The sequence below is a fragment of the Armigeres subalbatus genome, unplaced genomic scaffold (assembly GCF_024139115.2).
Source record: "Armigeres subalbatus isolate Guangzhou_Male unplaced genomic scaffold, GZ_Asu_2 Contig1366, whole genome shotgun sequence".
NCBI lineage: Eukaryota > Metazoa > Arthropoda > Insecta > Diptera > Culicidae > Armigeres > Armigeres subalbatus.
This window is the reverse complement of record NW_026942139.1, coordinates 27,570-52,980: the sequence shown is the minus strand read 5'-3', so window position 1 is coordinate 52,980 and position 25,411 is coordinate 27,570. Positions and strand designations below refer to the sequence as shown.

The 25,411-nt window shown below is 39.0% G+C and overlaps 1 protein-coding gene across 1 annotated transcript; it reads right to left on the bottom strand.

Annotated features, from left to right (window-relative positions):
• Positions 1–7,166: 7,166 nt before the first annotated feature.
• On the bottom strand, positions 7,167–8,745 carry LOC134202707 (3-ketodihydrosphingosine reductase-like). Its single transcript, XM_062677717.1, has 3 exons — positions 8,563–8,745; positions 8,240–8,490; positions 7,167–8,170 (listed from the first exon to the last, which is right to left on the bottom strand). The coding sequence occupies exons 2-3, from the start codon at positions 8,454–8,456 to the stop codon at positions 7,395–7,397; spliced, it is 993 nt and encodes a 330-aa protein (XP_062533701.1). The 5' UTR covers positions 8,457–8,490; positions 8,563–8,745; the 3' UTR covers positions 7,167–7,394.
• Between the last annotated feature and the right edge of the window lie 16,666 nt (positions 8,746–25,411).

Below are 25,411 nucleotides of genomic sequence, written 5' to 3'. Positions count from 1 at the left end.
CAGCATTTTGAACTCAAGCCTAGAAAAACGATGTCAAGTGGACAATATATACATAGATTTTTGAAAGCATTCGATAGAGTACCGCACACTTTGTTGCTTAGGAAGCTTGACCGCCTTGGATTTCCTGATTGGATTATCGACTGGCTCTGTTCATACTTGACTGGAAGATCCGCCTTTGTCAAACTAGGTGCTGAAAAGTCAGACACATTCATGACGCCATCTGGAGTACCGCAAGGTAGCCACCTTGGTCCGCTGCTTTTCATAATGTTTGTCAACGATTTGTGCGACCGACTTCGTTCCCACCGCTTGATGTACACTGACGATCTAAAATTTTTTCGAATAGTATCTTCATTTGTCGATTGCTCTGCTCTACAGCATGATCTCGATACCATAGCCCAATGGTGAGTGCTGAATGGCATGGAATTGAATTCCAAAAAGTGCAGAATCATCAGATTCAACAGATCAAGGACGCAAATCGATTTCAACTACTCATCAGATGGAATTTTACTGGATCGCGTCTCTTCTATCAATGATCTTGGCGTAACAATGGACAAAAAACTAAATTTCAGCGAGGATATATCTGTGACCACCGCCAAAGCATTTGCAGTGCTCGGTTTCATTCGTCGCAACGGCGCGGAATTCAACGACCTGTATGCTTTAAAAAGTTTGTACAGCTGTCTTGTTCGCAGCGTACTTGAATATGCCGTACCAGTTTGGGCACCGTTCCATAAAGTGCAGTCAGCCCGTATCGAACGAGTTCAACGTAGTTTTGTCCGGTTCGCCATCAGGAGGAACCAATGCTTTGCGATTACCACAGTACGAGGATCGTTGTCAACTAGTACACTTGGAACTGCTCCGCCAAAGACGTTCCTATTTGCAAAGGATGTTCGCCGTTGACCTGCTAAGCCACCAGCTGGACTGTGATGAGCTACTACAGCATATCAGCATACAGCATACCTTTTATGTTCCGGCTCGCCGCTCCCGTCAGCGGCAACTATTTTGGGCTAGAAGACATACCTCCTTTTTCGGCCAGAACCATCCGCTAGAAAGATGTTTCAACCTTCTCAATGACTTATCTGGTTTCGATTTCAACGTTAACAGGACTTAAAAAAACATTAGGCGTCTAATAGATGTAAGTTAATTTTAGAAGCAGCAGTCTGTACAGCATAGCTGAAGACGAAGAAATACATAAATAAATAATTATATAGAAAAATGTTCCCTGTCCATGGATAAGGGGCTTGACGTTGATATTTCAAGTGTCTTAAAAAGATTTTTATTTTATTTTTATTTTTGTTGTTTAATAGAGTGCTTTTTTTCAAACAAAGGTTAAGTTCAACACTAAATTAAAAAATTAAGATATTTTTCCATTTTTTATATCTCCTTCACAAGAATATCGTTATTTTAATGGTAATGGTTTGAAAATAAGCTCCGTAGAGAAACTTTTATCACATCTTACTTAAATAAGGTCAACAGTTATACCAAACACTTGAGGTACCATGCCTCCAAGTTAACTAATGGTTAGTGTCGCACGATCTAACAACAACTGCCTATTGGTAAATTTGGAGGTGCCGGCAGGGCTCAGTAGGGTCTCACTAACATAACTCTAATACTAACAAGACCCTGAAACAAACGCTTATCCAAATAGCATACATCTATTTATACTTGTAGTAGTAGCTAACAATAATTCATTTTGTACCCGTATAGCTGAAGTAGAATTTTAGTAGTGAAAAGTAGAATTTGTAGATTTACTAATTTGGCATTGGAGATAGTGAATGTATCTATTATATCTTCTCGATAATCTTTTTATTTTAGTCTCTCTAGCTGCATGGATCAACGCAAAAAACTGTTTCTCTCTTCCTTCTATTAGGTTAGTTAGAAAAATTAGCGGATATATAGGGGACATGACTTAGTGTTTCTCGTATTAAAACAAATTCGCTGACCTTTACCTTATAATAAAATAAATGACCGATAGTAAAATAAATGACTGAAATTTAAAGATATCAAATAAATAATAAAAAACGAAAATAAATACATGACCATCGGTGGACAGAAAGACAAGAGACAGAGTTCTGTTTAGAATAGTTAATTGAGACCATTGTACTCACAAGATAGAGAATAACTAGTACCACTATTATTGCTACAAGACTAATAACTTGACCACTTACGGAAATGAGGATAGACCTTATGATGCGTTCATCCACTATTATATTGAATATTGTATACCCTGTATCTGAATAACTGAATTTTAGACCTCATTATTTTAATAAATAATAAAGGTTTGAATATTAGAAAAGGGAATAGAACTTGACCGAAAAAAAGCAATTACGGAACAACTGGACAGAAATTTTGTATAATGATCACTATTAGACTACTGAAACTTTAACATATGACATTACTGTGACTGATAGGATACAATTAACTCGACGACGTATTGACAAACATCCGATACTCAACCGTGTTAAAATAAGGGAAGCTCTTCAATGTGTCCATTTATTACAATAGTACTTAAATTAATCTATTTTGAAACTACCTTACCAGAATGATATCATTACATCTTTATTCGAAATTGTTACTTGGAAATGGCAACAGTACCACCCGTTGTCAACATAGACTACTATTAGGTATTGAATGTCGGCTCCAAGTAACTAATAATTAAATTTACATGTTAACTACTTATTCAGAAAACATCTATGTACATGTTGAGCTTCCATTATTTGTTCGGTTTATAATTGACAGACTGTAGATAGAAAGAATAATGTATCGGTATGATCACAATACAAACCCAGGCCGCAGTGACCTAGTGAGCAACATAGCTTGAGTCGTCTGCTAGTATTGTGTATCACATGGAGAGCCCAGCCGAGATACCAGTCTATTAAGACTACAACTGGTCAACTCTCGAAAAAAAAAAAAAAAAAAAAAAATTATATAGAAAAATGTTTTTGGAAGTTCTTTGAAAACTTCATCAGGAGCTCCTTCGAAAATTCATTCACGAGTTCCTTTGGAAATTCCTTAAGGAATTCCATTGGAAATGTTTTCATGAGTTTTTTCGTAATGCCTTCAGAAATTACTACGTCATTCACTCCAGCAATTCTAGCGGAAAGTCTTTTACGAATTTCATCAAAAACTATTTTATTCTTAAAATTCATAAAATTTTTGGAGAATTTCTGTAGCAATTTTAGAAAGAATTCCTTATGAAATGGCGTATGGTTTAAATAAGCTCCAATGTAACTTCTGCAGAGGTTTTCGCAAAATTTCCAGATAATTTTCAGAAGGATTTTCCGAGGAAATATCTGATGAAATTCTTCCTTATTTTTAAAATAACTCCTGGAGAAATTTTCTAGAGGAGTTCCCGATAGTATTCTCAATGAAATATTTTTATATTGAAATTTCTGAAAAAAAAACCAAGATTTTTGTTTTGGAAGTTTTCCAGAAACTAATACAAAATATAAAAAAAATTTTTTTTTTGCTGATCAAGCGTATATATTCAAATTTCAAAAAAATATTCAATTCAACGTTTCAATTATCGTATGTATGTTTCTGCACTCTTCACGATATTCCGTTAAACAGACTGATCGTACTACAATTCTGGATCTCCGGAACGCCGAATTGTGCTAAGAGCTAAGTCTTTGTCTCAAAAGCTTTTGACAGTGGTTCTCTTAATTGTTGTTGCGATAATTGTGTTTTATTTTTACGTTTTGGTCCAAAATATTCGCAAAATATTATTACGTTTTGGTCCAAATATTTGGCCATTATTCATGTTGTTCACGGTTTTATTTTTGCAGTCGCGGATTTCATTTTGTTAATCGCGGATTTCGCGGATTAAAATTTGGTCAGTTTGTAACAGCCCTGACTTGGCACAGTGCCCCCGGATCACAGAAACGACTGGTATGACGGAGAATGTGAGCAGTTAGTGGAAGAGAAGAATGCAGCATGGGCGAGATTGCTGCAACACCGCACAAGGGCGAACGAGGCACGATATAAACGGGCGCGGATCAAACAAAACTCGATTTTCCGGAGGAAAAAGCGCCAGCAGGAATATCGAGACCGTGAAGAGACGGAGCAACTGTACCGCGCTAATAACGCACGAAAGTTCTATGAGAAGTTGAACCGTTCACGTAAGGGCCACGTGCCACAGCCTGATATGTGTAAGGACTTAAACGGCAATCTTCTTACAAACGAGCGTGAGGTGATCCAAAGGTGGCGGCAGCACTACAACCTGAACACCTGAATGGCAATGTGGTAGACGAAGATAGCGGTATGGTGATGGACCCGGGAGAACGCGCGCAGGACATAATTTTACCGACTCCGGATCTTCAGGAGATCCAGAAGGAGATCGGCCGGCTGAAGAACAACAAAGCCCTTGGGGTTGACCAACTACCAGGAGAGCTATTTAAAAACGGTGGTGAGGCACTGGCTAGAGCGCTGCACTGGGTCATTACCAAGATTTAGGAGGATGAAGCATTGCCGCAGGAGTGGATGGAAGGTGTCGTGTGTCCCATCTACAAGAAGGGCGATAAGCTGGATTGTAGCAACTAACGCGCTATCACATTGCTGAACGCCGCCGACAAGGTACTCTCCCAAATTGTATGCCGTCGAATAGCACCAATTGCAAAGCAGTTAGTGGGGCAGAACCGGGCGGGTTTTATGGGCGAACGCTCCACCACGGACCAGGTGTTCGCCATTCGCCATGTACTGCAGAAATGCCACGAATACAACGTTCCCATACATCACCTATTCATCGACTTCAAAGCCGAATAGAGTTCACCGCCGTACCAAACTGACAATCTACAAAACGCTCATAAGACCGGTAGTCCTCTACGGACACGAGACCTGGACGATGCTCATGGAGGACCAACGCGCACTTGGAGTTTTCGAAAGGAAAGTGCTGCGTACCATCTGTGGTGGGGTGCAGATGGCGGACGGTACGTGGAAGAGGGGAATTAACCACGAGTTGCATGAGCTGCTTGGAGAACCATCCATCGTTCACACCGTGAAAATCGGACGACTGCGGTGGGCCGGGCACGTAGCCAGAATGTCGGACAGTAACCCGGTGAAAATGGTTCTCGACAACGATCCGACGGACACAAGAAGGCGAGGTGCGCAGAGGGCAAGGTGGATCGATCAGGTGGAAGATGACTTGCGGACTCTCCGTAGACTGCGTGGTTGGCGACGTGTACCCATGGACCGAGCCGAATGGAAAAGATACCGCACAGGCCACTTCGTCTGAATAAATAAATAATAAAATATTGAGATCTCAGAACTGAACGAAAAATGCTTTGAATTCCGGCATATTCGAACGGTATGGAAGATCTTCTGTCGAAGTACTCACATTTGAAAGGTGTTCCTGGTCCTGCTTAATCCTATCGAAGTTGTCGACGGGACAACTCAAATATTAACATGATGCACTACACGTACCACGTTTGGTACTGTGATCACGACAACGACGACAAAGTGCAGTTGCCAAACAACAAGGCGATGGCACTGAGGCGATTCCAACATCTTGAACTTCGCATGGAAAGGGATCCAGTCCTAGCGCGAAAGTTGAGAGCGAAGCTAACTTATTACGTCGTGAAAGATTACATACGGAAACTGGCCCAGGTTTGGAATGCAGCTGCCGTGACCAACGGAGTTTCGTTGAATACTGCATTACTGGCTGGTCTCGATTTTCTAACGCCGCTTATAAATTTAGGACTAAGGAGGGAAGAAGAGGTGGGACATTTTCTTAGGCAGCTGACATACTGACGCGTGTGCGAACGCGTTCAAGACAAAAGGAATCCTATTACTGATATTCTGCTTCACGAGTGCTTAGAGGCGTCCATATGTCATCGGCCTTACGTGTCTTACAGCTAATAACGCGTATACGTGTGCATGAGTCTATTAGATGCAGAGTATTTTCTATCGCACTTGCGAGGAAGTTTGGTCGCAAAGTGTTTCTGTGACGACCTGGTCAAGATTGTGGAGAAACATATGCTCCTGTTGGAAGATTAGTTATTTATACTGTACAGTAACAGTTCTTGCCGTTGTTGTTGAGACGAAGGTTGGTTACCTTCATTTACTCGATGTCAGACAGAACGGGAGGATGTGTATGTACATATATGGTAATTCCAGATGTGCGAAATCAAATCAAGTATGCAGACTAGGAAAAACTCTATGGTTTGCAGCAAAGTAGGGGTGATCGGGGCAATATGGGCCACCTAAGGAAATCGTTCTGAAAAGCGCTGAAAAGCTCAAAAAAACATCGTTCAAATGTAGTTGACTTATACCAGAGAATGTTACCTTTCATATAACGTCGATGAATGACGAAAAATGCGTTTGAAAATTGTTGGAATGCACTTTTGAAAATGTATTGATTTCAATGTGTGTTCCCGACTATACGGGGCAATATGATCCACCATTTGGGGCAGTATGGGCCACCCATCCAAAACGTTTATTTAGGCGAAAAAAGTATCGTAATATGGAAGAATATGATATTCCTACAACAGTTGTGATTCCATACCAAATAAAATAAAAAAAACCGCACAACAGCGGACTGAACCGATTTGCCGCTCTTCACCGTTTGAACAGCCATATTTCAATTGCCCAATGGTATTTTTTTTCTGTTTCAATCGCAGTAATGCGCTGTTGTAATTTTTCCGTAATGAATCTTACATATATGATAATATTCTTGTATTTGACTACTGAAATTTTAAATCGTTTGCATTTTAAGGCCTGATATCTTGCTCTGTGCAGGTATGCCCATATTGCCCCATAGATACTGGTTTTGGAAAAAAAAAGTTTTATGATAAATTCAGATTTGTATCAATACAAACATGTGTGTACAATATTCAATTTTAATATATCTTTTGATTGTGCTGTATTTTTTACCTGTATTTTAATCAGTTTTGTGTCAAAACCTTATTTATAAACTCCAAATCTTATAATAATTTTGCCTATGCAGCGAAAATTTACATTTTCAAGTGTATTTTCATGTTTGAATTGAATTTTAATGCGGTTTTCACGTTGATGCATATGTGGAGCATCCTCTTAAAGATCATATAACTTTTACATAATTAAACTTGTCAATAAGCTCAAAATAAGGGTGGCTCATATTGCCCCTACTGCCCCTAATAGACGTGGAAACAAAGCTTACAAACTGAAAAAGAAAAAAAAAGAATTTAAAATACAACTGTGGTTGAATTATTTAATCGGTACTATTTTAATCATATTATTGCTCTTAAGTTGTCTACTCTTATATCGTGAAATGATTCCTACGATTTAATGGAAATACTATAGTAAATGCAGGCATAGCAGGCAAAAGACTTTTTTTTTCTCCTAATTTTAGTGCACACAACATCGATGAACATTAAATTTATTTTGTGCGATTTAAAAGTCATCCATCGTCTACGATGACCAAATTATGCCTCCCTATTCTCCTTCTCTTTGGCACAGTTCCTGATAATGCGCTGGAAGTTCCACTGAATCACTAGCCCAATAAGCCGCAACGGTCCGAGCAGGTAGAATTGTAGCACGCACAGCACCGGGCTCTTCCATGGTGACATTCCAACGCACAGAGTGCTCAAAACCCAACTCTCCAGTCCCAAGATCGAGAAGAACGAGCCCTTCAACGCATCGTGCACAATCCGCTTGCCAACGTCCTCCGGTTTGGCCAACCCTCCGGAACCGGAAATGATCTTCGTTTCCATCGGTTTGGATTCATTCTCCCGTTCGAATCCCGGTGTGTCGGTGTCTGCCGGAAGGGCCAAGGTCACGCTTACTCCGCAGTGCTTCGCTTCCATGGCAATAGTCTCAGCCAAACCGCGAAGGGCAAATTTGGACGCCGCGTAGGCTCCGTAACCGTACAGTCCAATCAGTGCGGCTTGCGACGCGGTTATGACAATGATACCTTCCTTAGCCAGTTTCATCTTCGGTAGAAGGTAGCGCGTAGGGTAAAAAGTGGCGAAGTAGTTAACATCCATCATCAACCTGGCGTCTTCAATGGAGGTATCCTCGACAGTACCGCAAATTGCCATTCCTGCACAATTTATCAACATAAATACAGGACCAATGGATCCTTCCACCTCTTGGAGACCCTTTTCTACTGCGTCATAACTTTTCGCCAGGTCGATGGAACGGTATTCGATCTTCTGATCTTCGCGTACCTTATTGGACAATAGTTGAGCTTTAGCTTTTTCTAAAATGGGAAAAAAAGTGTGAGATAAGCTTGTCGTTTTGGAATTATCCTCTAATTCGGCTCCCTTACCAAGAAGCTTGACATTGCGTGCCACAATCGTTACGTTCGCACCCAAGCGAACACACTCAGTTGCGGCCCACAATCCGATTCCGCTGGATCCCCCGGTTACGACTACATGCTTGCCGCGAATGTTGGTGCGTGTCTTTCGAGATACCCAATAGAATATGAGACCGTGGACCAGGACGATTCCCAGCACTGTTAGGATTATCTCAGTTTTGTGATCCATTTTGGTGTGATGGATAGGGCGTGATGTGTTTACTCTATGATAAGAATTGGGTACAAATTAAATGATGAATAGCATGGCAGTATGTAATATGATTTTGAGCGCTTACTTTTGTATACAAATATCCAAGGTTAATGTAAATTTTCGTTGGGATTCACGTTACATCTCGGTGTGCAGTAGGTTACGAACATGGATTGTGGAAAATGCCATTAGGGCGAAAGAAAATTCTCCCATCGGGTGCCACTTATCGGCTTCCAAAATTGATAACAAATTTCTGACAGGCTTGAATGTTTCCATGATATTTAATACTACCACTGTGTTAGTGCAGGTTGTAATTGTGTTTTGCTATAACCGGTTTTTATGGTCCCAAGTGTCCAACTTCGATTATATTAGGATTTGAATGAACTGTTAAGTTAAACAGTGATTTCTACCTTACTAGCTATTAAAGAGATCATCATTACTTAGTAAAGGTGGACATCAAATTGAAGCCCAGTAAAAGAGAGTTTGCTGTAATTCGTAAACATAGACGATTATTAATATTCTGAATTCTGAAAACTGAAAACTAAGAAAAATAATATAGATTTCGATTTTGGTTTGTTGAACTACTTTCATATTTATTTTTAAGCTGTTGTAACGTAAAACTAGTTAAATTTTCTATTTAATTTCAATTAGTCAGAAAACTCAAATTCATCCCCCAACGGTGATGTCATTCTCTGGATGTGAACGCCTTAGTATGATAAATCCCATAATTAATTGCCTACTTTACAGTTTGCACGAACGATTCATAATGAATTTTGAAAATCTTTTTGGTTCAGAACACCATCTTCATAACTTTTGAACGCAATGGCTGATTTTTGTGACGATCAACAAGGCCTTACCACCTTTTGAATGGAACTCGTTGCGAGAAAATCGGTTAAGCATTATTATATGAAAAATGAGTTTTTTTTAATATGTTGTGCACACACACATAGACACACGCACAAACGGATAGTTCTACAAGCCTTCTATAAAAGAGACCGTTTTTGGAGTTTTTGGAGTGATATGAATATCACATTTTAAAAACTCGATGTGCATAGCATACAGAAGATTTAATTCGAAAGGTGGCAAAATTTTGTTGATCGCTATTGAATTTGATTATGATCAGCCACCAAAGATTATGAAGAAAAAAAAATGTATTGAACCAAAATGATTGGAGTCTTGGCTACATGCGAAAAAGACGGTATCATTACTATGTGAATTCATTTGGTATTTTTGTTATTTATATTTATGACAGTGGGATTTGAGGCTTATCTTATTATACAATTACTGATCGGCTGCAACGGGGCTTGTCCAGTCATAAAATAATTTCGTTCCTCGAACTTCCTTGTCCTTCTATACACGCTATTGTACACATTAAAACTTAGAAAACTATGTTTGTATTCACTTGTCATAATGACGTGTGATCGAGCTGGTGGTAAATAGGTTGGAGTGCCTCGATCATCCGATTATCCCACACGACAAAGCAGGAATTTGGTTCACATAAAATCAACTTTTATTTCTGACAAGAGACATTATACGTATTGACTAACCTACGTTGTGATATATAATGAGGTTCAGATGGCATACAGAAAGAGATAATCTACAAAAAACATTAGGGCTCTGCGCCGTATAATAATAATATATATAATAGCCCTGTTTGTCTGTCCGGTGACTAGCCAACCAGACGCAGCACGCGGAGAAATTCTCACAAAAAATAAAATATTCAACACTTCAATTCTTTTTTACTATCAGATGCAGAAAACAAAACAAGTGACAACCTTAGACAACCAGACACAGCATTTGATGAAAAAATCACAGACAACAGACGTTGAAAATTTTGATTAAAAAAACACTTGCCACGGGCGCTACAGCGTCCACAAATAAACTAGTAATATATAAAAAGCAGCGTTGTCCAAACATACTCCCCACCTTGGAGTGTCAACTTCAACAGATGAATAGATATAGTGATCGCTGTATCACAGATGTTTTTATACAAGTCAAGTTACAATAGATTACGATTACTAACTTAGGATAACAATGGTCAAACGAACTTATTCTACAGTCTACAATATTTTCAGAAACAACAAAGGTGGGAGTCTCCTATCAACACAATATTGTTTGGGAAACACGTTTCTTCCTAAACCAACACATTAATTTTGTTCGTTCTGAAGCTGCATTTGTTCCTTAATTTGCTCAGCAATGTCACAGGAATGCATGGGTATACGAAACGATCCTTCAAACGGCAAATGATGCGAGAGCAAAGCGATCTCAAAATGCGTGTGTAAGAACGTTGTAAATATGGTAACCAATCCAGAATTCGCCAAACGCACTCGCCATTGTTGTGAGCATGTTCCTCGACCAGAGCTGCCTATAGCTCGAGATGAGTCGAGAACGTACATACTTTGCCAGATGGCTACCGATTGGGCCACACCATCGTAGCTGGGAGTGATGGTAATTCTTCGTTGTTAAACGGCATAATTCACAATGTTTCTCACTTTCATTACTTGGTTTGAGGACGTTGCAGGATCAGGATCGAATCGAAATGCTAGTGTAGTCTTCCAGAAACGTTCGCATATGTTGAAATTTCAATTCCATTGTTGTAGTGTTGATACTCGCCAGGTTTAGACAATTCCTCACAGGTTTATCGCATGGATGCCGGTCACGGCACCATATGATCGAGCTGGTGGTAGGTTGGAGTGGCTCGATTATCCCACACGACAAAGCAGGAATTTGGTTCACATAAAATCACCTTTTATTTCTGACAAGAGACATTATACGTATTGACTAACCTACGTTGTGATATATAATGAGGTTCAGATGGCATACAGAAAGAAATAATCTACAAAAAGCATTAGGGCTCTGCGCCGATATAATATATAAAAAGCAGCGTTGTCCAAACAATGTGTTCGTACTACTTATACCATTTAATTTTACCACTTGATTGTAACTTTAACAGATACGTATTTCGACCTCAATAGTAAGGCCGTGTGTATTTTAGATTGTGAGTTGGATGGATTAATCAGATTTATATTTCATTGTCTTCTTCTTCTATGGCTCTACATTCCAACTGGAACTTTACCTGCTTTTCAACTTAGTATTCTATTATTATTATTATTAGAATTTCCTCAGGTAATAACTGAAAGGTCTACTACGTATAATAGCGTATTAATGAAAGTTTTATCAGTACATTCAAAGTTAATTGCCTATATGCCGGGTATTAAGCCACCCGGAGTAGAAATTAATTACTATGTCTGAAACTTGATTATGCATATGTACAACATGTGATAGATTTTAGTTCGGAAAAGGTATTTTAGGGTAACCGCCCCTTCGGTGGGGTTTGATCCCACGACCCCAGTTCGCATGACAGGTGCTTTCCCTACTAAGCTACGAAGGACCTCCGTCGTCCACCGCAGCTTAGCGGGTACTGATGAAACCAAATTCCCAGCACCAGGTACCAGCCGATCTCTCGCAATACATTTTCAGAACTAACTCTCTCAAATGTATTTTGTACACATCATGTCAACCAAAGTAGGATGAGTATTTAATATTGTCCGGCTCCTACACACTTGCTTCATCAGCAACGGCGCTCAATGAAGTAGGGTTGTGTGAGGTTGTGCCAGTTTGGTCGTCAGATCCCAACACGACCACACAAGCGAAGAGAGATCGCCACTCGAGATCAGTACATTCAAAGTTAATTGCCTATATGCCGGGTATTAAGCCACCCGGAGTGGAAATTAATTACTATGTCTGAAACTTGATCCTTCGTAGCTTAGTAGGGAAAGCACCTGTCATGCGAACTGGGGTCGTGGGATCAAACCCCACCGAAGGGGCGGTTACCCTCCAATACCTTTTCCGAACTAAAATCTATCACATGTTGTACATATGCATAATCAAGTTTCAGACATAGTAATTAATTTCCACTCCGGGTGGCTTAATACCCGGCATATAGGCAATTAACTTTGAATGTACTGATCTCGAGTGGCGATCTCTCTTCGCTTGTGTGGTCGTGTTGGGATCTGACGACCAAACTGGCACAACCTCACACAACCCTACTTCATTGAGCGCCGTTGCTGATGAAGCAAGTGTGTAGGAGCCGGACAATATTAAATACTCATCCTACTTGGTTGACATGATGTGTACAAAAATACATTTGAGAGAGTTAGTTCTGAAAATGTATTGCGAGAGATCGGCTGGTACCTGGTGCTGGGAATTTGGTTTCATCAGTACCCGCTAAGCTGCGGTGGACGACGGAGGTCCTTCGTAGCTTAGTAGGGAAAGCACCTGTCATGCGAACTGGGGTCGTGGGATCAAACCCCACCGAAGGGGCGGTTACCCTCCAATACCTTTTCCGAACTAAAATCTATCACATGTTGTACATATGCATAATCAAGTTTCAGACATAGTAATTAATTTCCACTCCGGGTGGCTTAATACCCGGCATATAGGCAATTAACTTTGAATGTACTGATCTCGAGTGGCGATCTCTCTTCGCTTGTGTGGTCGTGTTGGGATCTGACGACCAAACTGGCACAACCTCACACAACCCTACTTCATTGAGCGCCGTTGCTGATGAAGCAAGTGTGTAGGAGCCGGACAATATTAAATACTCATCCTACTTGGTTGACATGATGTGTACAAAAATACATTTGAGAGAGTTAGTTCTGAAAATGTATTGCGAGAGATCGGCTGGTACCTGGTGCTGGGAATTTGGTTTCATCAGTACCCGCTAAGCTGCGGTGGACGACGGAGGTCCTTCGTAGCTTAGTAGGGAAAGCACCTGTCATGCGAACTGGGGTCGTGGGATCAAACCCCACCGAAGGGGCGGTTACCCTCCAATACCTTTTCCGAACTAAAATCTATCACATGTTGTACATATGCATAATCAAGGTTCGAAAGTTTTATTATAATAATTTATCATGGCTATCTATACTGCAATTACTCGACAGTAACTATTTCAACAGTTTTTAATTCATCAGTCTCACCGGAGCAGAGAGAGGTTGTCTCTATTATAACGATTATAACCGTAATATGGTTTCGCAGGCCCAATGATAGGAAGTCTTACTCTGTTGAAAGTCAAAATATCTTATATAGAGATATTTAGTCTTATCTAGATTACTTCTTAGTATCTATAATTCAGAACTCACTGTATAGTGATCGTTTAGCTATATAAAGTGCACTAAATGGTATCAGTTCAAACATAACAGCCTATCACCCTTATTCTTGTTTACGTACGAACGCGCTTTCGAACGAATTATGATGCGCATTCTCGTTTACGCCAGCAAAATCAAATGGGGAAACGATTCGAACGAACTGCATTCGTTCGAAAGTTTCGTTCGTCCGTAAACAAGAATATGGGTGTATAACATTGAAAAACAATGTCCAAGTCGCGTGGTCTAATATTTCATATTTCTAATTAAAACATCCATATCTTGTGCATATGCAAATAGAGTTTTGACACATTTTATAATGATTTTCAACTATTTTTTTTACAGAAACAAACTTCTTCTCACCGTTCCGTCGTTCTTACATGCTATAACTACAAGTGGCCCAGACGATTAGTGGTTGCGCCCTTTGGTCCCTGGATTCGACCGGAGGCCGGATCCAACCGGTTCGCATTCCTCAGCAGCTAGCTGTCAATTGCCGTTCAAAAATATATACCATCAAAGAACACTGTCTGATTGCGGTCCAAGTCACACGAACACACCCCGATAGACCTTAAGCGTGAGTGTGTGTTGGTGCAATGCAGTAATGGAATGGGAACCATGCATATTGTGTATAACAACAAACACAATACAGCAAAACATCACGTACGACGGCATAGGAATAGCATCATCAATGGAATCACGCTCCGTACTGTGGCCTGGTATGGTGCTGCGTATTTCCATGTAAATCGAACCGTAGTGTATTCTGTTTCTGTATAGAAAATAAAAAAAATCTACGCCAATGTATGCGAGATCGAAAAGGAGTAGCTCGTTCGTTCGTCGTCGTTTGTCAGGTCGGTCGTCAGTCACAAACACGAACTCATATGCATAGAAGAAGAGTCGTTCGAAGAGGAAAAGTGTCGTCGATAAAAATTTCACAGTCCCGAAAAACTGGCCAGGAACAAATGAATTTCGAGCTTGCAAAATAGCCCCAGCTTTATCCGGTCGGTACAGTGCACAAGAGTATTGCGTCTTCCGGACGTTGCTCGCGGATTTCGAGTGCGGTCGTGCGAATGTCACGCGCGTCAAGGTGCGTAGGTTCAAGGAATTCCAATCAGAGAAGGTTGGCTGGAAGCTATCTATCTGGAAGCAGAAAAAATATTGTGCAAATTGTATTGTGTGTACTACGGAGCTAGGGTAGTGGCCGCGGTCAATGGGATAGCTGGATAGTGTGAAAAGAAGAGAGCGAGAGTGCCACCGAGAAGGGCTTTGGATGGAACGTGGATTGACCCAGGAATGGTCTGGCTAATTGGAAGGAAATCGTGAAAAAAAAATTATCAAATCAGAAAACAGGTGCAACGTGAAAAAAAGCACTACACAGTTCTAAACAAGTGCTTTGTGGTGGGTTGTTTTTTTTTGTGTTGAATGCGGAAGTAATGTGTATTAAAGCGTTATCAAAGGAGTAGGTAACTGGCGAAGAAAGTTGCGATCGAGTCTTGAGTGCGAAAACGAATGTCTGGCAAGGCCCACTAGATAGATCATGTATCATTAAGAGGAAGAAAGTGGTTCCATTTGAGAAGCACGAAAGTGAATTATGTGTATATCGTTGGTGTGTATGTCAGAGTATTGATCCGGTTCCTGTGGTTCCTGTGGATTTTCCTCTATATGGGAGGAGAAACGGAAACTTCCAGACGGATTTGAATTATAGATAGGAACAACTTCAAGTGTTTTCTTCTACATATCTGGATTACAGATATATAAGGTGAGTAAAGTAACTTCCTTTCACACATAATGATTTAAACTTAAAATTTCGTTTTTAGAATACCTTTATTTTAAAAGCACTGGTCGTGATATCAAAACACAATAAGCTCTTGCAGTTAGTAGTTAGTCTGTCTTTATTTTTATGGTGCTTCCTTGTCTATCATTTGGACAATCTGTCAAATAACATCTCGCCTTCTAGCGAAATGCAACGCAATATGTATTTTAATTCGTCCCTCAAAATAATTTAATTCACACTTTTCATGGTTTCTTTTAGAGTTCGTGACGGGTTTGAGTACAGTAGTGTTTCGTTTTTGTCAATGCATTTGTAGTATTACCATCAAGTACAGCTAGCAGAATTTGGGGCAAGTTAGCCACCCGCCATAATTCAGTAAAATATCTAACTAAATGACTTTGCAGGTACATACATAGATTCGATCGTATAACCAAACAGTGTACAGAATTTTATATAGAATAGTCAAATTTGTCAAAAATGTTAAATTCAAATCGTGAGAAATAAGATAAAAGCAAAAATTGATAAACAAAAGAGTAAATAGAAGAAGGTCCGTAGGAGTTGTAAGGCAAATTTTGACATCTCTATTGTGCACTACTTAAAAAAAGTTATATAAGAACTTTATGATGAAACTAAACAGACAACCGACGGCAATATGTTGTCGTTAACAATAACAGATCAAAATTTAGTAGACAAGTTTTGTTATACATTAATCATACAACTCACAATTCTGGACTTATTTTGTAAACAAACATTGGAAGGAAAATTCCTGCTAAAGCAAGGATTTTCTGACAAAACCGCAATATGTATCCGACTGAAGAGGCTTTCCTCTATCAGATAAGGGAATTAGTTTTGGAGCAAAATGCTTGCATAATTCTACTGAATCCCTCTCCTCCCCCTATGTGATCTTGCCGCGATGGGTTGGCTTACGCCATTAGCACTGATATGGCAACCAAAGACTTGTCCTGTCGTGGTGGTATCACATGTTGACTATTTTTGTTCAATGCCGCGTCACAATTTGGCATTGACGCATTGATTTTCTGGATGTGCATGTGATCCAACGGACATCGTGTCTTGGAGCTTGGAATAGTAATGCAGTGAGGTGTGCCTCTGTCTTCAGTAATAATGAAGTGAGATCTCCTCCTTTTTTGCAATACTTTTTTGATAAGTTCCCTGATGATGATGAGTCGTAGCTACGCTTAATTCTAGCTAGAAATGTATATATATAAATAATTCTGGAGCTGTTTTTAGTTACAAAGCTAATAAATTGCATCAACAAACCAACAAACTAATTCTACCTATGCTACATCAAAAGTTTCCACATGCATATTGAACAACAGCTCATCTGAAATCAATCGTCACTGCAGGTGCTACAATAGGAACCGATCGTAATTGGGCTTTTATTTGTGAAAAATTATCTGGCTACTGGAATAGTGGAATATTCCTAGATCACGATGCGAGAGTGCAAAAAATGTCAAACTGACTGCAAGGATGATGAAACCGTTGTTGTGTGTGAGGGTTTTTGCGATGGAATTCAACGCTTTCACGCAAAATGTGTTGGCCTTACGGATGATGAAGGAGATGTTTGTCTTCATCGCAACGTTATCTGGATGTGTAACGATTGTCGTGATTTGCTCGAAATCATAAAATTGACAGAAAAAAAATATGCTCAAAAAGGCAACAAAAAAATCAAAGTGCAATTTTATGTCTACATAAGGCGATATTGCAGCTGGTTTTTACTTTACTTCTTACAAAGTCATCTAGATTTATCTCTCATTCCCATACCCAAATGCTTGTCCAACGAACAGACATTACAGATCCTTCAAAAAGTTTAACATAACGCCACTGTTTTCATTCTGTGAATTCAACTTTACATTATTTCACATTGAATATCAACACCACGTAAAAAACGCGTAAAACCCTAAATATAGCATAGCATAGCATAGCATAGCATATCTGACCGCACACTATCCTTGGTTGGCTGTCGATAGGGACGTTAGATGCGCCAGAAAAAACAGCCTGGGGCTTGGCATGTTTTTCATTCAACGATCCCTTTGTTCAACACCTGGCCAGGTCCTTACGATCAGTGGGGATTTGGGTGGGAAGTGTTGATTAGATACCTACTTAAGAAGATGCGGAGAACTCGCGCGACCTTCATAGGTATCTGGAGTTGGAGTTTGATGGGTTATTAAGGGTGCTTTTCTTGGCGAAAAAGCGTAAATATTATATTTTTATTAGTATTGATATTGTAAGAGGAGTTGTTTTGTTCTTGAATGTAATATAAATAAATAGATTTTGGCAAAACAATTGCATTGATTTTGCAATCTGCAGCATATTTCTGAAATAATAAATTGTAGTAATATTAGACTGATGCGAGGTGTGATGCTGCTTCAGAATCTTCGTCAGCACCCAATGTTTCTGAAGGTGAAGATCAATAATTGTCGTTTGGTTAGGTAAATCGTTTATGACAAGATGATTGTTTATAAATGTTTATGCGAGATTATTCAAAATATATGGAGCTCCGTGGTAATTTAAGTATAGAAAAAAACGTTGAAATTTATGAAAATCAAAGTAGAGCAAACTGATCCTTGGTGTGAAACATACTTCACCAGCAACACTTGCTTCAGCTGAAAAAGGAAATATAAATTTTTTGATTGGGATTACATTATTTGAAAAATAGTTCACAGTGTCCCTGACCGAAGGACTTCAGCTTCAAGAAATCAGGGTCACCAGATCACCCACTAATCGAGTCTTATTTATATCCGCGGAATGAGCATAGAGAGTTGAATTAAACAGTGCTTGAAAATAAAAAAAATTATAAAATATAAAGCATTTAATTATAAGGTTATGATAACTATGGATAAATGAAAATATGAAAATATTAGAATATGTTAAAAAATGAAAATATATAAAAATACAAAATCACCATGCGGTCACCGTTTCAACTCCCGAGGACATTATAGGTTCCATAGACGAGCTGAGGCGAAGGCGAGTGTAGCCAAACGAACTCTCAGTTAGTGTAGCCAAACGAACATGACGTCACGATTGCAATCCAAGCAACGGAGCGTGTGACGTCAAATTCACGTGGTACACTATGAAAAAGTCGAAAAACACACTTAATCGATGACCCAACCGTTCCTGCGCTCGTCTATGGAACTTATAGTGTCTATATGTTCAACCACTTTCAAAATTCACAGGATTTTTCCACATCTTATTCGCGTAACTGTCTGCTTCCTCCTATCCTATATTAAATGTAGGCTTCGTTGAACACCCAGATTAGATTTGATTGAATTACTGGTATATATGCCTGATGAGTTGTTAAAATCGAGTAGGTAATCTCAGTCGAGTGTGTTTTTAAGTTGATTTTCACTGCTACGCCTATTTAAAATTATGAGATTTTGGGAACAAAAAAAATATGAAAATGTGTTCGAGTTGAAATATTTTAAGTTTAAGTTGAAAATTTTAAAGTTTGTAAAATAGGAATTAAAAAATATGGCAAAATGTGTACAAAAATTAAATATAAAAATAAAAATAAAAGGTAAATATATGAAATGTAAGAATGTGCGACAATAAAAAATAAAATATAAAATAGAAATAAAAATATACGAGTTTGCGAAAATATTAAATTATAGAATATGAAAAGTATGAGAATATCTCTAATATGAAAGGATGATGTCCCAGCTTTTCCTTCTCAGCGAGTTGTGAGGCTTACCTAGAAAGGTGGATTTTTTGAATGGCTTTATTATTGTGATTTTTCCTATGCTAGTATAAGATTATCACATAGGTAGGCTTTAAAAATTTGAAAACTTAAAATATAAAATAAAAATTGTGAAAAATTTACAGAAATAAAAATACAATTCAATTAAAAAATATGAACATATAAAAATATTAAAATATGTAGAGATGGAATTTGGTTTTATTCTTTATTAAAGAGGCCCTAGGCTGGCTCACCTCTGGGTAGAGATGGAAATTCTGAAATGCACCCTCTATGGAATTTAAATTAAATATATTTGATGATTTGTGAAAATATTTTAAAAGGCTTATAAAATGCTCCAAAATAAATGTAACTATTTTAATTTAAATGAAAATATATACAAATAAAGGAATATGAAATAGTGAAATGAGTATATTTGTAGATATTAAAAGATGACACGCCAATAATAAAAAAAATCAAGATCGTGATACCCAAAGACAAAAATATAAAAATAAAGGAAAATATTTGAAATTAGTATTCAATAATTAGAAAATTATAAGCTATTTAGTGTAATGTATTCTCATGCTACAAGACGAGCAAGCACTTCCGTGCAAGATTTCACATTTTCACAGATACGTTATTTGACCTTTGGTTTCATAATTTACCTCAAGATTCGTAATTTAAGAAACGCTCCTAAGCCCATCACTCTAGCATCTACCACACAGCAACGTACGGTACCATATCCCGCCTTAATTATACACTGCCAAAAATATCTAATATAATCGATATAAAACCACACATAAATTAAATAATTGCTAATTCAAGACCACACATAAAGTTTATTTGGACATATATTTTACAGTAATATCCCGATTTTATCACCCCCCTGGTGAATTTTGGGGTGATAAAACAGGGTATGTGACAAAATAGGACAAAAACATTTTCATTTTTTTTAAATTCATTCCACAAATATGAATCATTTTTTGCCTTGGAAAGGCCAAATGTGTGATCGGTACCCGTTATTTCTTGTCAAAATTGCTTATAGAGTATTTCCCAGGTACTCAGAAGTCGTTCGTAATAAACTACAGGCGGTGAAAGTTATTTCATGAAAATCAATGTTATTTTTAGTATTATTTACGAAAATAAAAAGAATGACAAAATTTTTTGGGGTGACAAAATCGGGTCGAAAACGTGACAAAATCGGGACGTGATAAAATCGGGTCGAAAAGGTGATAAAATCGGGGGTAGACAAAATCGGGGAATGACAAAATCGGGTCAACACTGTATTAGTAGTTCGCATGAAGAATGGTTATGTGTGCGCTGATATAAATCTATGGACTTTTGCCAATAAATATGTGTGGCTTTTTAGTAGTGTACTACAACTTAATCCCGTTTAGAAGCTTCCGGGAACATTAGGGAATATTCCCCTTGCTGTACATATTTTACAATTTCGTAACACTGTAAGGGGAGGGAGGGGGTTCAGCCGAGCGTTACGATCCATACAAAAAAAATAAACCTTCCGTACAAAAAGTGTTACGTGGGGGAGGGTGGGGGTCCAAAATCATCAAATTTAGCGTTACGTAATTTGTGAAAGAACCCTCCACTTCGAAGCCAACACCATCCGCTTTTTTCAAACAGAACTCATCCAATAGAAATTACTATACAGCCGCAACCGCATTCATATGCATCAAAGTTAACACAAACACACCTCACGCAAATACACCTGGTGGTAGGAATCAGAAGTACGAATTTTTAGAAAACTTTTGACGAATAAATGGAAAAAGCTTTTAACGAAACGTTTGCGTATAGTCTGCAGTGTAGCTAAAAACAAAAAGTCAAACATGAAAAAAAAAACCCAGATTAATCCACCTAGCAGTGATTGTGCCTTTCTCGTACATAATTAATCAATCCAACCCGGAATATTAGTTGAAATGCTGAGTTATTTGTAAGTTTATTTTCAAAAATTCTAAGTAAGGTATTATTAGCGTGTGCGTTTTATTCGATCTTTTTTATTATGCTTTAAAGCTGCAGAGGCGTTATGGCGTTATGAACATAACTTGCATGCTATGAAAACTTGTGTTGCATTTGTTGTACTCAAGTCTTGTACTAAAGCGAGTAGAAGAGCTTGCATGGGTTGATTCTACAAGGCATTTTATAGCATGTTATGTCTTTTTCACGACATATCATAACCATTTGAATATTTAGATTTTTTTGGAATATGCAATCGTTATGAAATTCAATAGTGATCAACTACGCTTTATTCTTTGTCGATTGCAACTTGTTGCGAGAGAATCGGTTAAGAATTACTATGTGAAAAATTGGCTAATGTTTTTTATGGCACATGTGCACACACACACACACATACACACGGACAGACAGACATTTGCTCAGTTCGTCAAGCTGAGTCGATTGATATATAACACTATAGGTCTCTGAGCTTTCTATAAAAAGTTAGATTTTGGAGTGAAATGATAGCCTTTCGGTACAACTTTGTTGTACGAGAAAGGCAAAAACCTATAATAATAGAATGATCACACAGAACATTATGAGTATGTAGATAAATAAATAACCAATTTGGTAATTGGAGTAAGTATAGGGAGATTTTGTTGTTTATAAATATAGTCGCTATGGAACATCCTCACCGGTATTCTGTTAATCCGTTTTAAATGCATATCAATCAATGAGCTTTTGACAAAGCAATACTGAAAGCTTTCAAAACTGCACTTCAACAGCCAAAGCTCTTCGTTGTGTTGTGGTTCATTTTTTTCGCCATGAACCTTCATTTTTCACTCGAAAATCTCATCTCAATAATCCATATTCCGATCGTAATTCACTTCTGCACCAATATATTTAACACAAGGATTCCATTACACAATAAATCCATAATACTTTCCACTTTCTACACTAATTAATTATATATTTTATTTCAACGCGTAAAACCCTAAATATGCGTAAAAACCCGTAAGCGTAAATATTTTCTTTCAGTGCTCCTATAGTTATGTACTTTCTTCGAAGTGAACTAAAAAACAGATCCAGATGCTGTCCTACTCGTGCATTATAAAGAAGGAATTGTTAGGGGGATAGATCTTATTATTCCCATCAATTTACATTTCTTCCTTAACTTTTCAAAAGGACCTGAGTAACATTTTTTCCATGAATTAATATGAATATTGCAATAAATATACCAATATGAAAGCATTTGATTGCAGTACTCAATTTAACTCATGAAAAACATGCTACTTAGGTCTTTTAAACAAGGTTTGATTCACTCACTTCACTCATGTGTCCTGAACACGGTTAGGCGCACATAACGCCAACGTGAAAGGGATGGCTGCCTGCATTTACGAATCTGTGATGATATCGGTTTTTGATCGTACATATTGTCCACCAGGCCTCAATTATAAAACGCTATATCTGCGTTATCTCTTCTTCTGTAACACACCAAGTCTCACTAGCGTACAACAACATAGATTTCACGTTTGAGTTAAAAAATTGAGTTAAAAAAAAGCTTGGTGCATTGACAAATCTGATTAGATATCCACATGTTTTGTGGTGGCCGATCAATGAGAGAATGTGCAGGTTGAGAATCAAAGGCCGGCTGTTCAACTTCAGCATAATCGACGTCCATAGTCTACACTCCGGAAGGACTGATGATGATAAGCACGAACGTGAGTACGACAGCTGCCCAAGCCACGACGCCAAAATCATCATAGGAGATTTGAACGCTCAGATTGGCCAAGAGAAGGTGTTTAGACCGACTATTGGGAACTTCAGCGCCCACCGGCTGACGAACGAAAACGGCCTACGACTTACTGATTTCGCTGCCTTCAAGAATATAACCATTCGGAGCACCTACTTCCAACACAGCCTTCCGTCTTCTTCTTATTATTGGCATTACATCCCCACACTGGGATAGAGCCGCCTCGCAGCTTAGTTATTATTAAGCACTTCCACAGTTATTAACTGCAATTTTTCTAAGCCAGGTTACCATTTTTGCATTCGTATATCATGAGGCTAGCACGATGATACTTTTATGCCCAGTGAAGTCGAGATAATTTCCAATCCGAAAATTGCCTAGACCGGCACCGGGAATCGAACCCAGCCACCCTCAGCATGGTCTTGCTTTGTAGCCGCGCGTCTTACCGCACGACAAAGGAGGGCCTTCCGTATCGGTTCATCTGGCGATCACCACTGCTGAGAGAATCACAAATCGACAACGTTCAGATTGATGGACGGCACTTCTCCAACATTATCGACGTCAGGACATATCGTGGCGCTAACATCGACTCTGACCACTATCTGGTGATGGTTAAACTGCTCCCAAAACTATCCGTCATCAACAATGTTCGGTACCGACGACCGCCGCGGTACGACCTAGAGCGACTGAAGCAACCTGATTTCGCCACTGCATACGCACAGTATCTCGAGGCAGCGTTGCCGGAAAAGGGTGAGCTCTATGGGACCTCTCTTGAGGACTGCTAGAATACAGTCAAAGCAGCCATTAACGACGCAGCGGAGAACAACGTCGGGTATATGGGTCGAAGTCGACGGAACGATTGGTTCGACGAAGAGTGCAGTCAGTCGGTCGCGCTGCAGCAAGGTACCCGGCAGAACGTGGAACGTTATAGACGAAAGCGGAGACAGCAGACCCGCCTTTTTCAGGAGAAGAAACGCTGCCTGGAAGAAGCGGAGTGCGAGGAGATGGAACAGCTGTGCCGTTCTCAAGATACACGCAAATTCTATCAGAAGCTCAACGCATCCCGCAAAGGCTTCGTGCCGCGAGACGAAATGTGCCGGGATAAGGATGGGAGCATCTTGACGGACGAACGTCTGGTGATCGAAAGGTGGAAGCAGCACTACGAGGAACATCTGAATGGCGCTGAGAGTACAGGCAGTGAAAGTCAAGGCAGCGGAGGAGATGACTACGTCAGTTCAGCGGACGATGGAAGCCAACCAGCCCCCACCTTGAGGGAAGTTAAGGATGCCATTCAACAGCTAAAGACCAATAAAGCCGCTGGTAAGGATGGTATCGGAGCTGAGCTCATCAAGATGACCCCGGAAAAGCTGGCCACTTGCCTGCACAAACTGATAGTCAGAATCTGAGAAACCGAACAGCTACCGGAGGAGTGGAAGGAAGGGGTTATATGCCCCATCTACAAGAAAGGCGACAAACTGGAGTGTGAGAACTTTCGAGCGATCACCATCCTTAATGCCGCCTACAAAGTGATATCCCAGATGATCTGGGAGAAGAAGTCAAAACCATTACTTGAATAATTTTTGGGACTGTGGGGTAAAAGTACGCAGGAACCGGTGGGGCAAGAGTACGCATATGAATTTTCAAATTATGATGTCAAACCCGTATGTCCGGTCGAAATAAGACTTCTTCCAAAGCGTAAAGATCCCCAACTAAGAAAAAAGGGACAGAATTCGAAATTATCACAAGTTTTTAGGATAAGTTGAAGTAATTCGGTGTTAGAAAGGACTTAGCGAACAAAGCACTGAAGCGAAATAATGAAATTGTATTGGGACTTGTTGTACATCTAAACATAGTACGAAAACACAACTTCATCTAAATGATAATTTCTTTTAATCAAAAGAAACATTCATAAATTACGCAACGTTTAGCTGGGATATTTTTTAGAGGATTCATACAAATAGTGTAAGAATGGGGGGGGGGGGAGAGGTGATGAAATAGCCAAATTTTTCGTTACGTGATTGGTGGACTTTCTTTAAGGAAAATGCCTTTGTGCCTTTGTATACGCCACGCGAAACCTGATATATATTTTTACTCAGTAGTTTTTTGTGTATATAAAAAACAATGGTTTTTCGTATGAAAGTGCACATTTTTAGGACTCCCTCCCCCTTTAAGAGTGACGTAATCTTTAAACATTCCCTAATATATGCTCATTAAACATCAATTAAATGTTATTAACTCTTATTTGTGTAAATATATACTTAAAGCACATTGTTGCTGCCAGCACTGCCAGAGAGTGACGTCGCGACAGATCGCTTTATGAAGGTAGGAGTGTCATTAAATGATGAAGAGATGGAGTAGTTGTAGGTGTCATAGTTGTCAAAAGTTACGCAGTGAGAGGCAGATAGAATTGCTACTTAAAATTACTTATCATTATTATCACAGTAAGTTTCTTAATTGAACTAATGAAATTAAATCTAATCTAAAATTATACCACATATTGTAATACAGACACATAGAATCATGATGGGAGGAGCAAAGGGCAAACATATTTAAATACGCTCAAAACCGAAAAATGTGAGTAAACTTATTTTTAATTAAAACATAAATCTATACTAAATAAAATATTTCAGCTTAAAG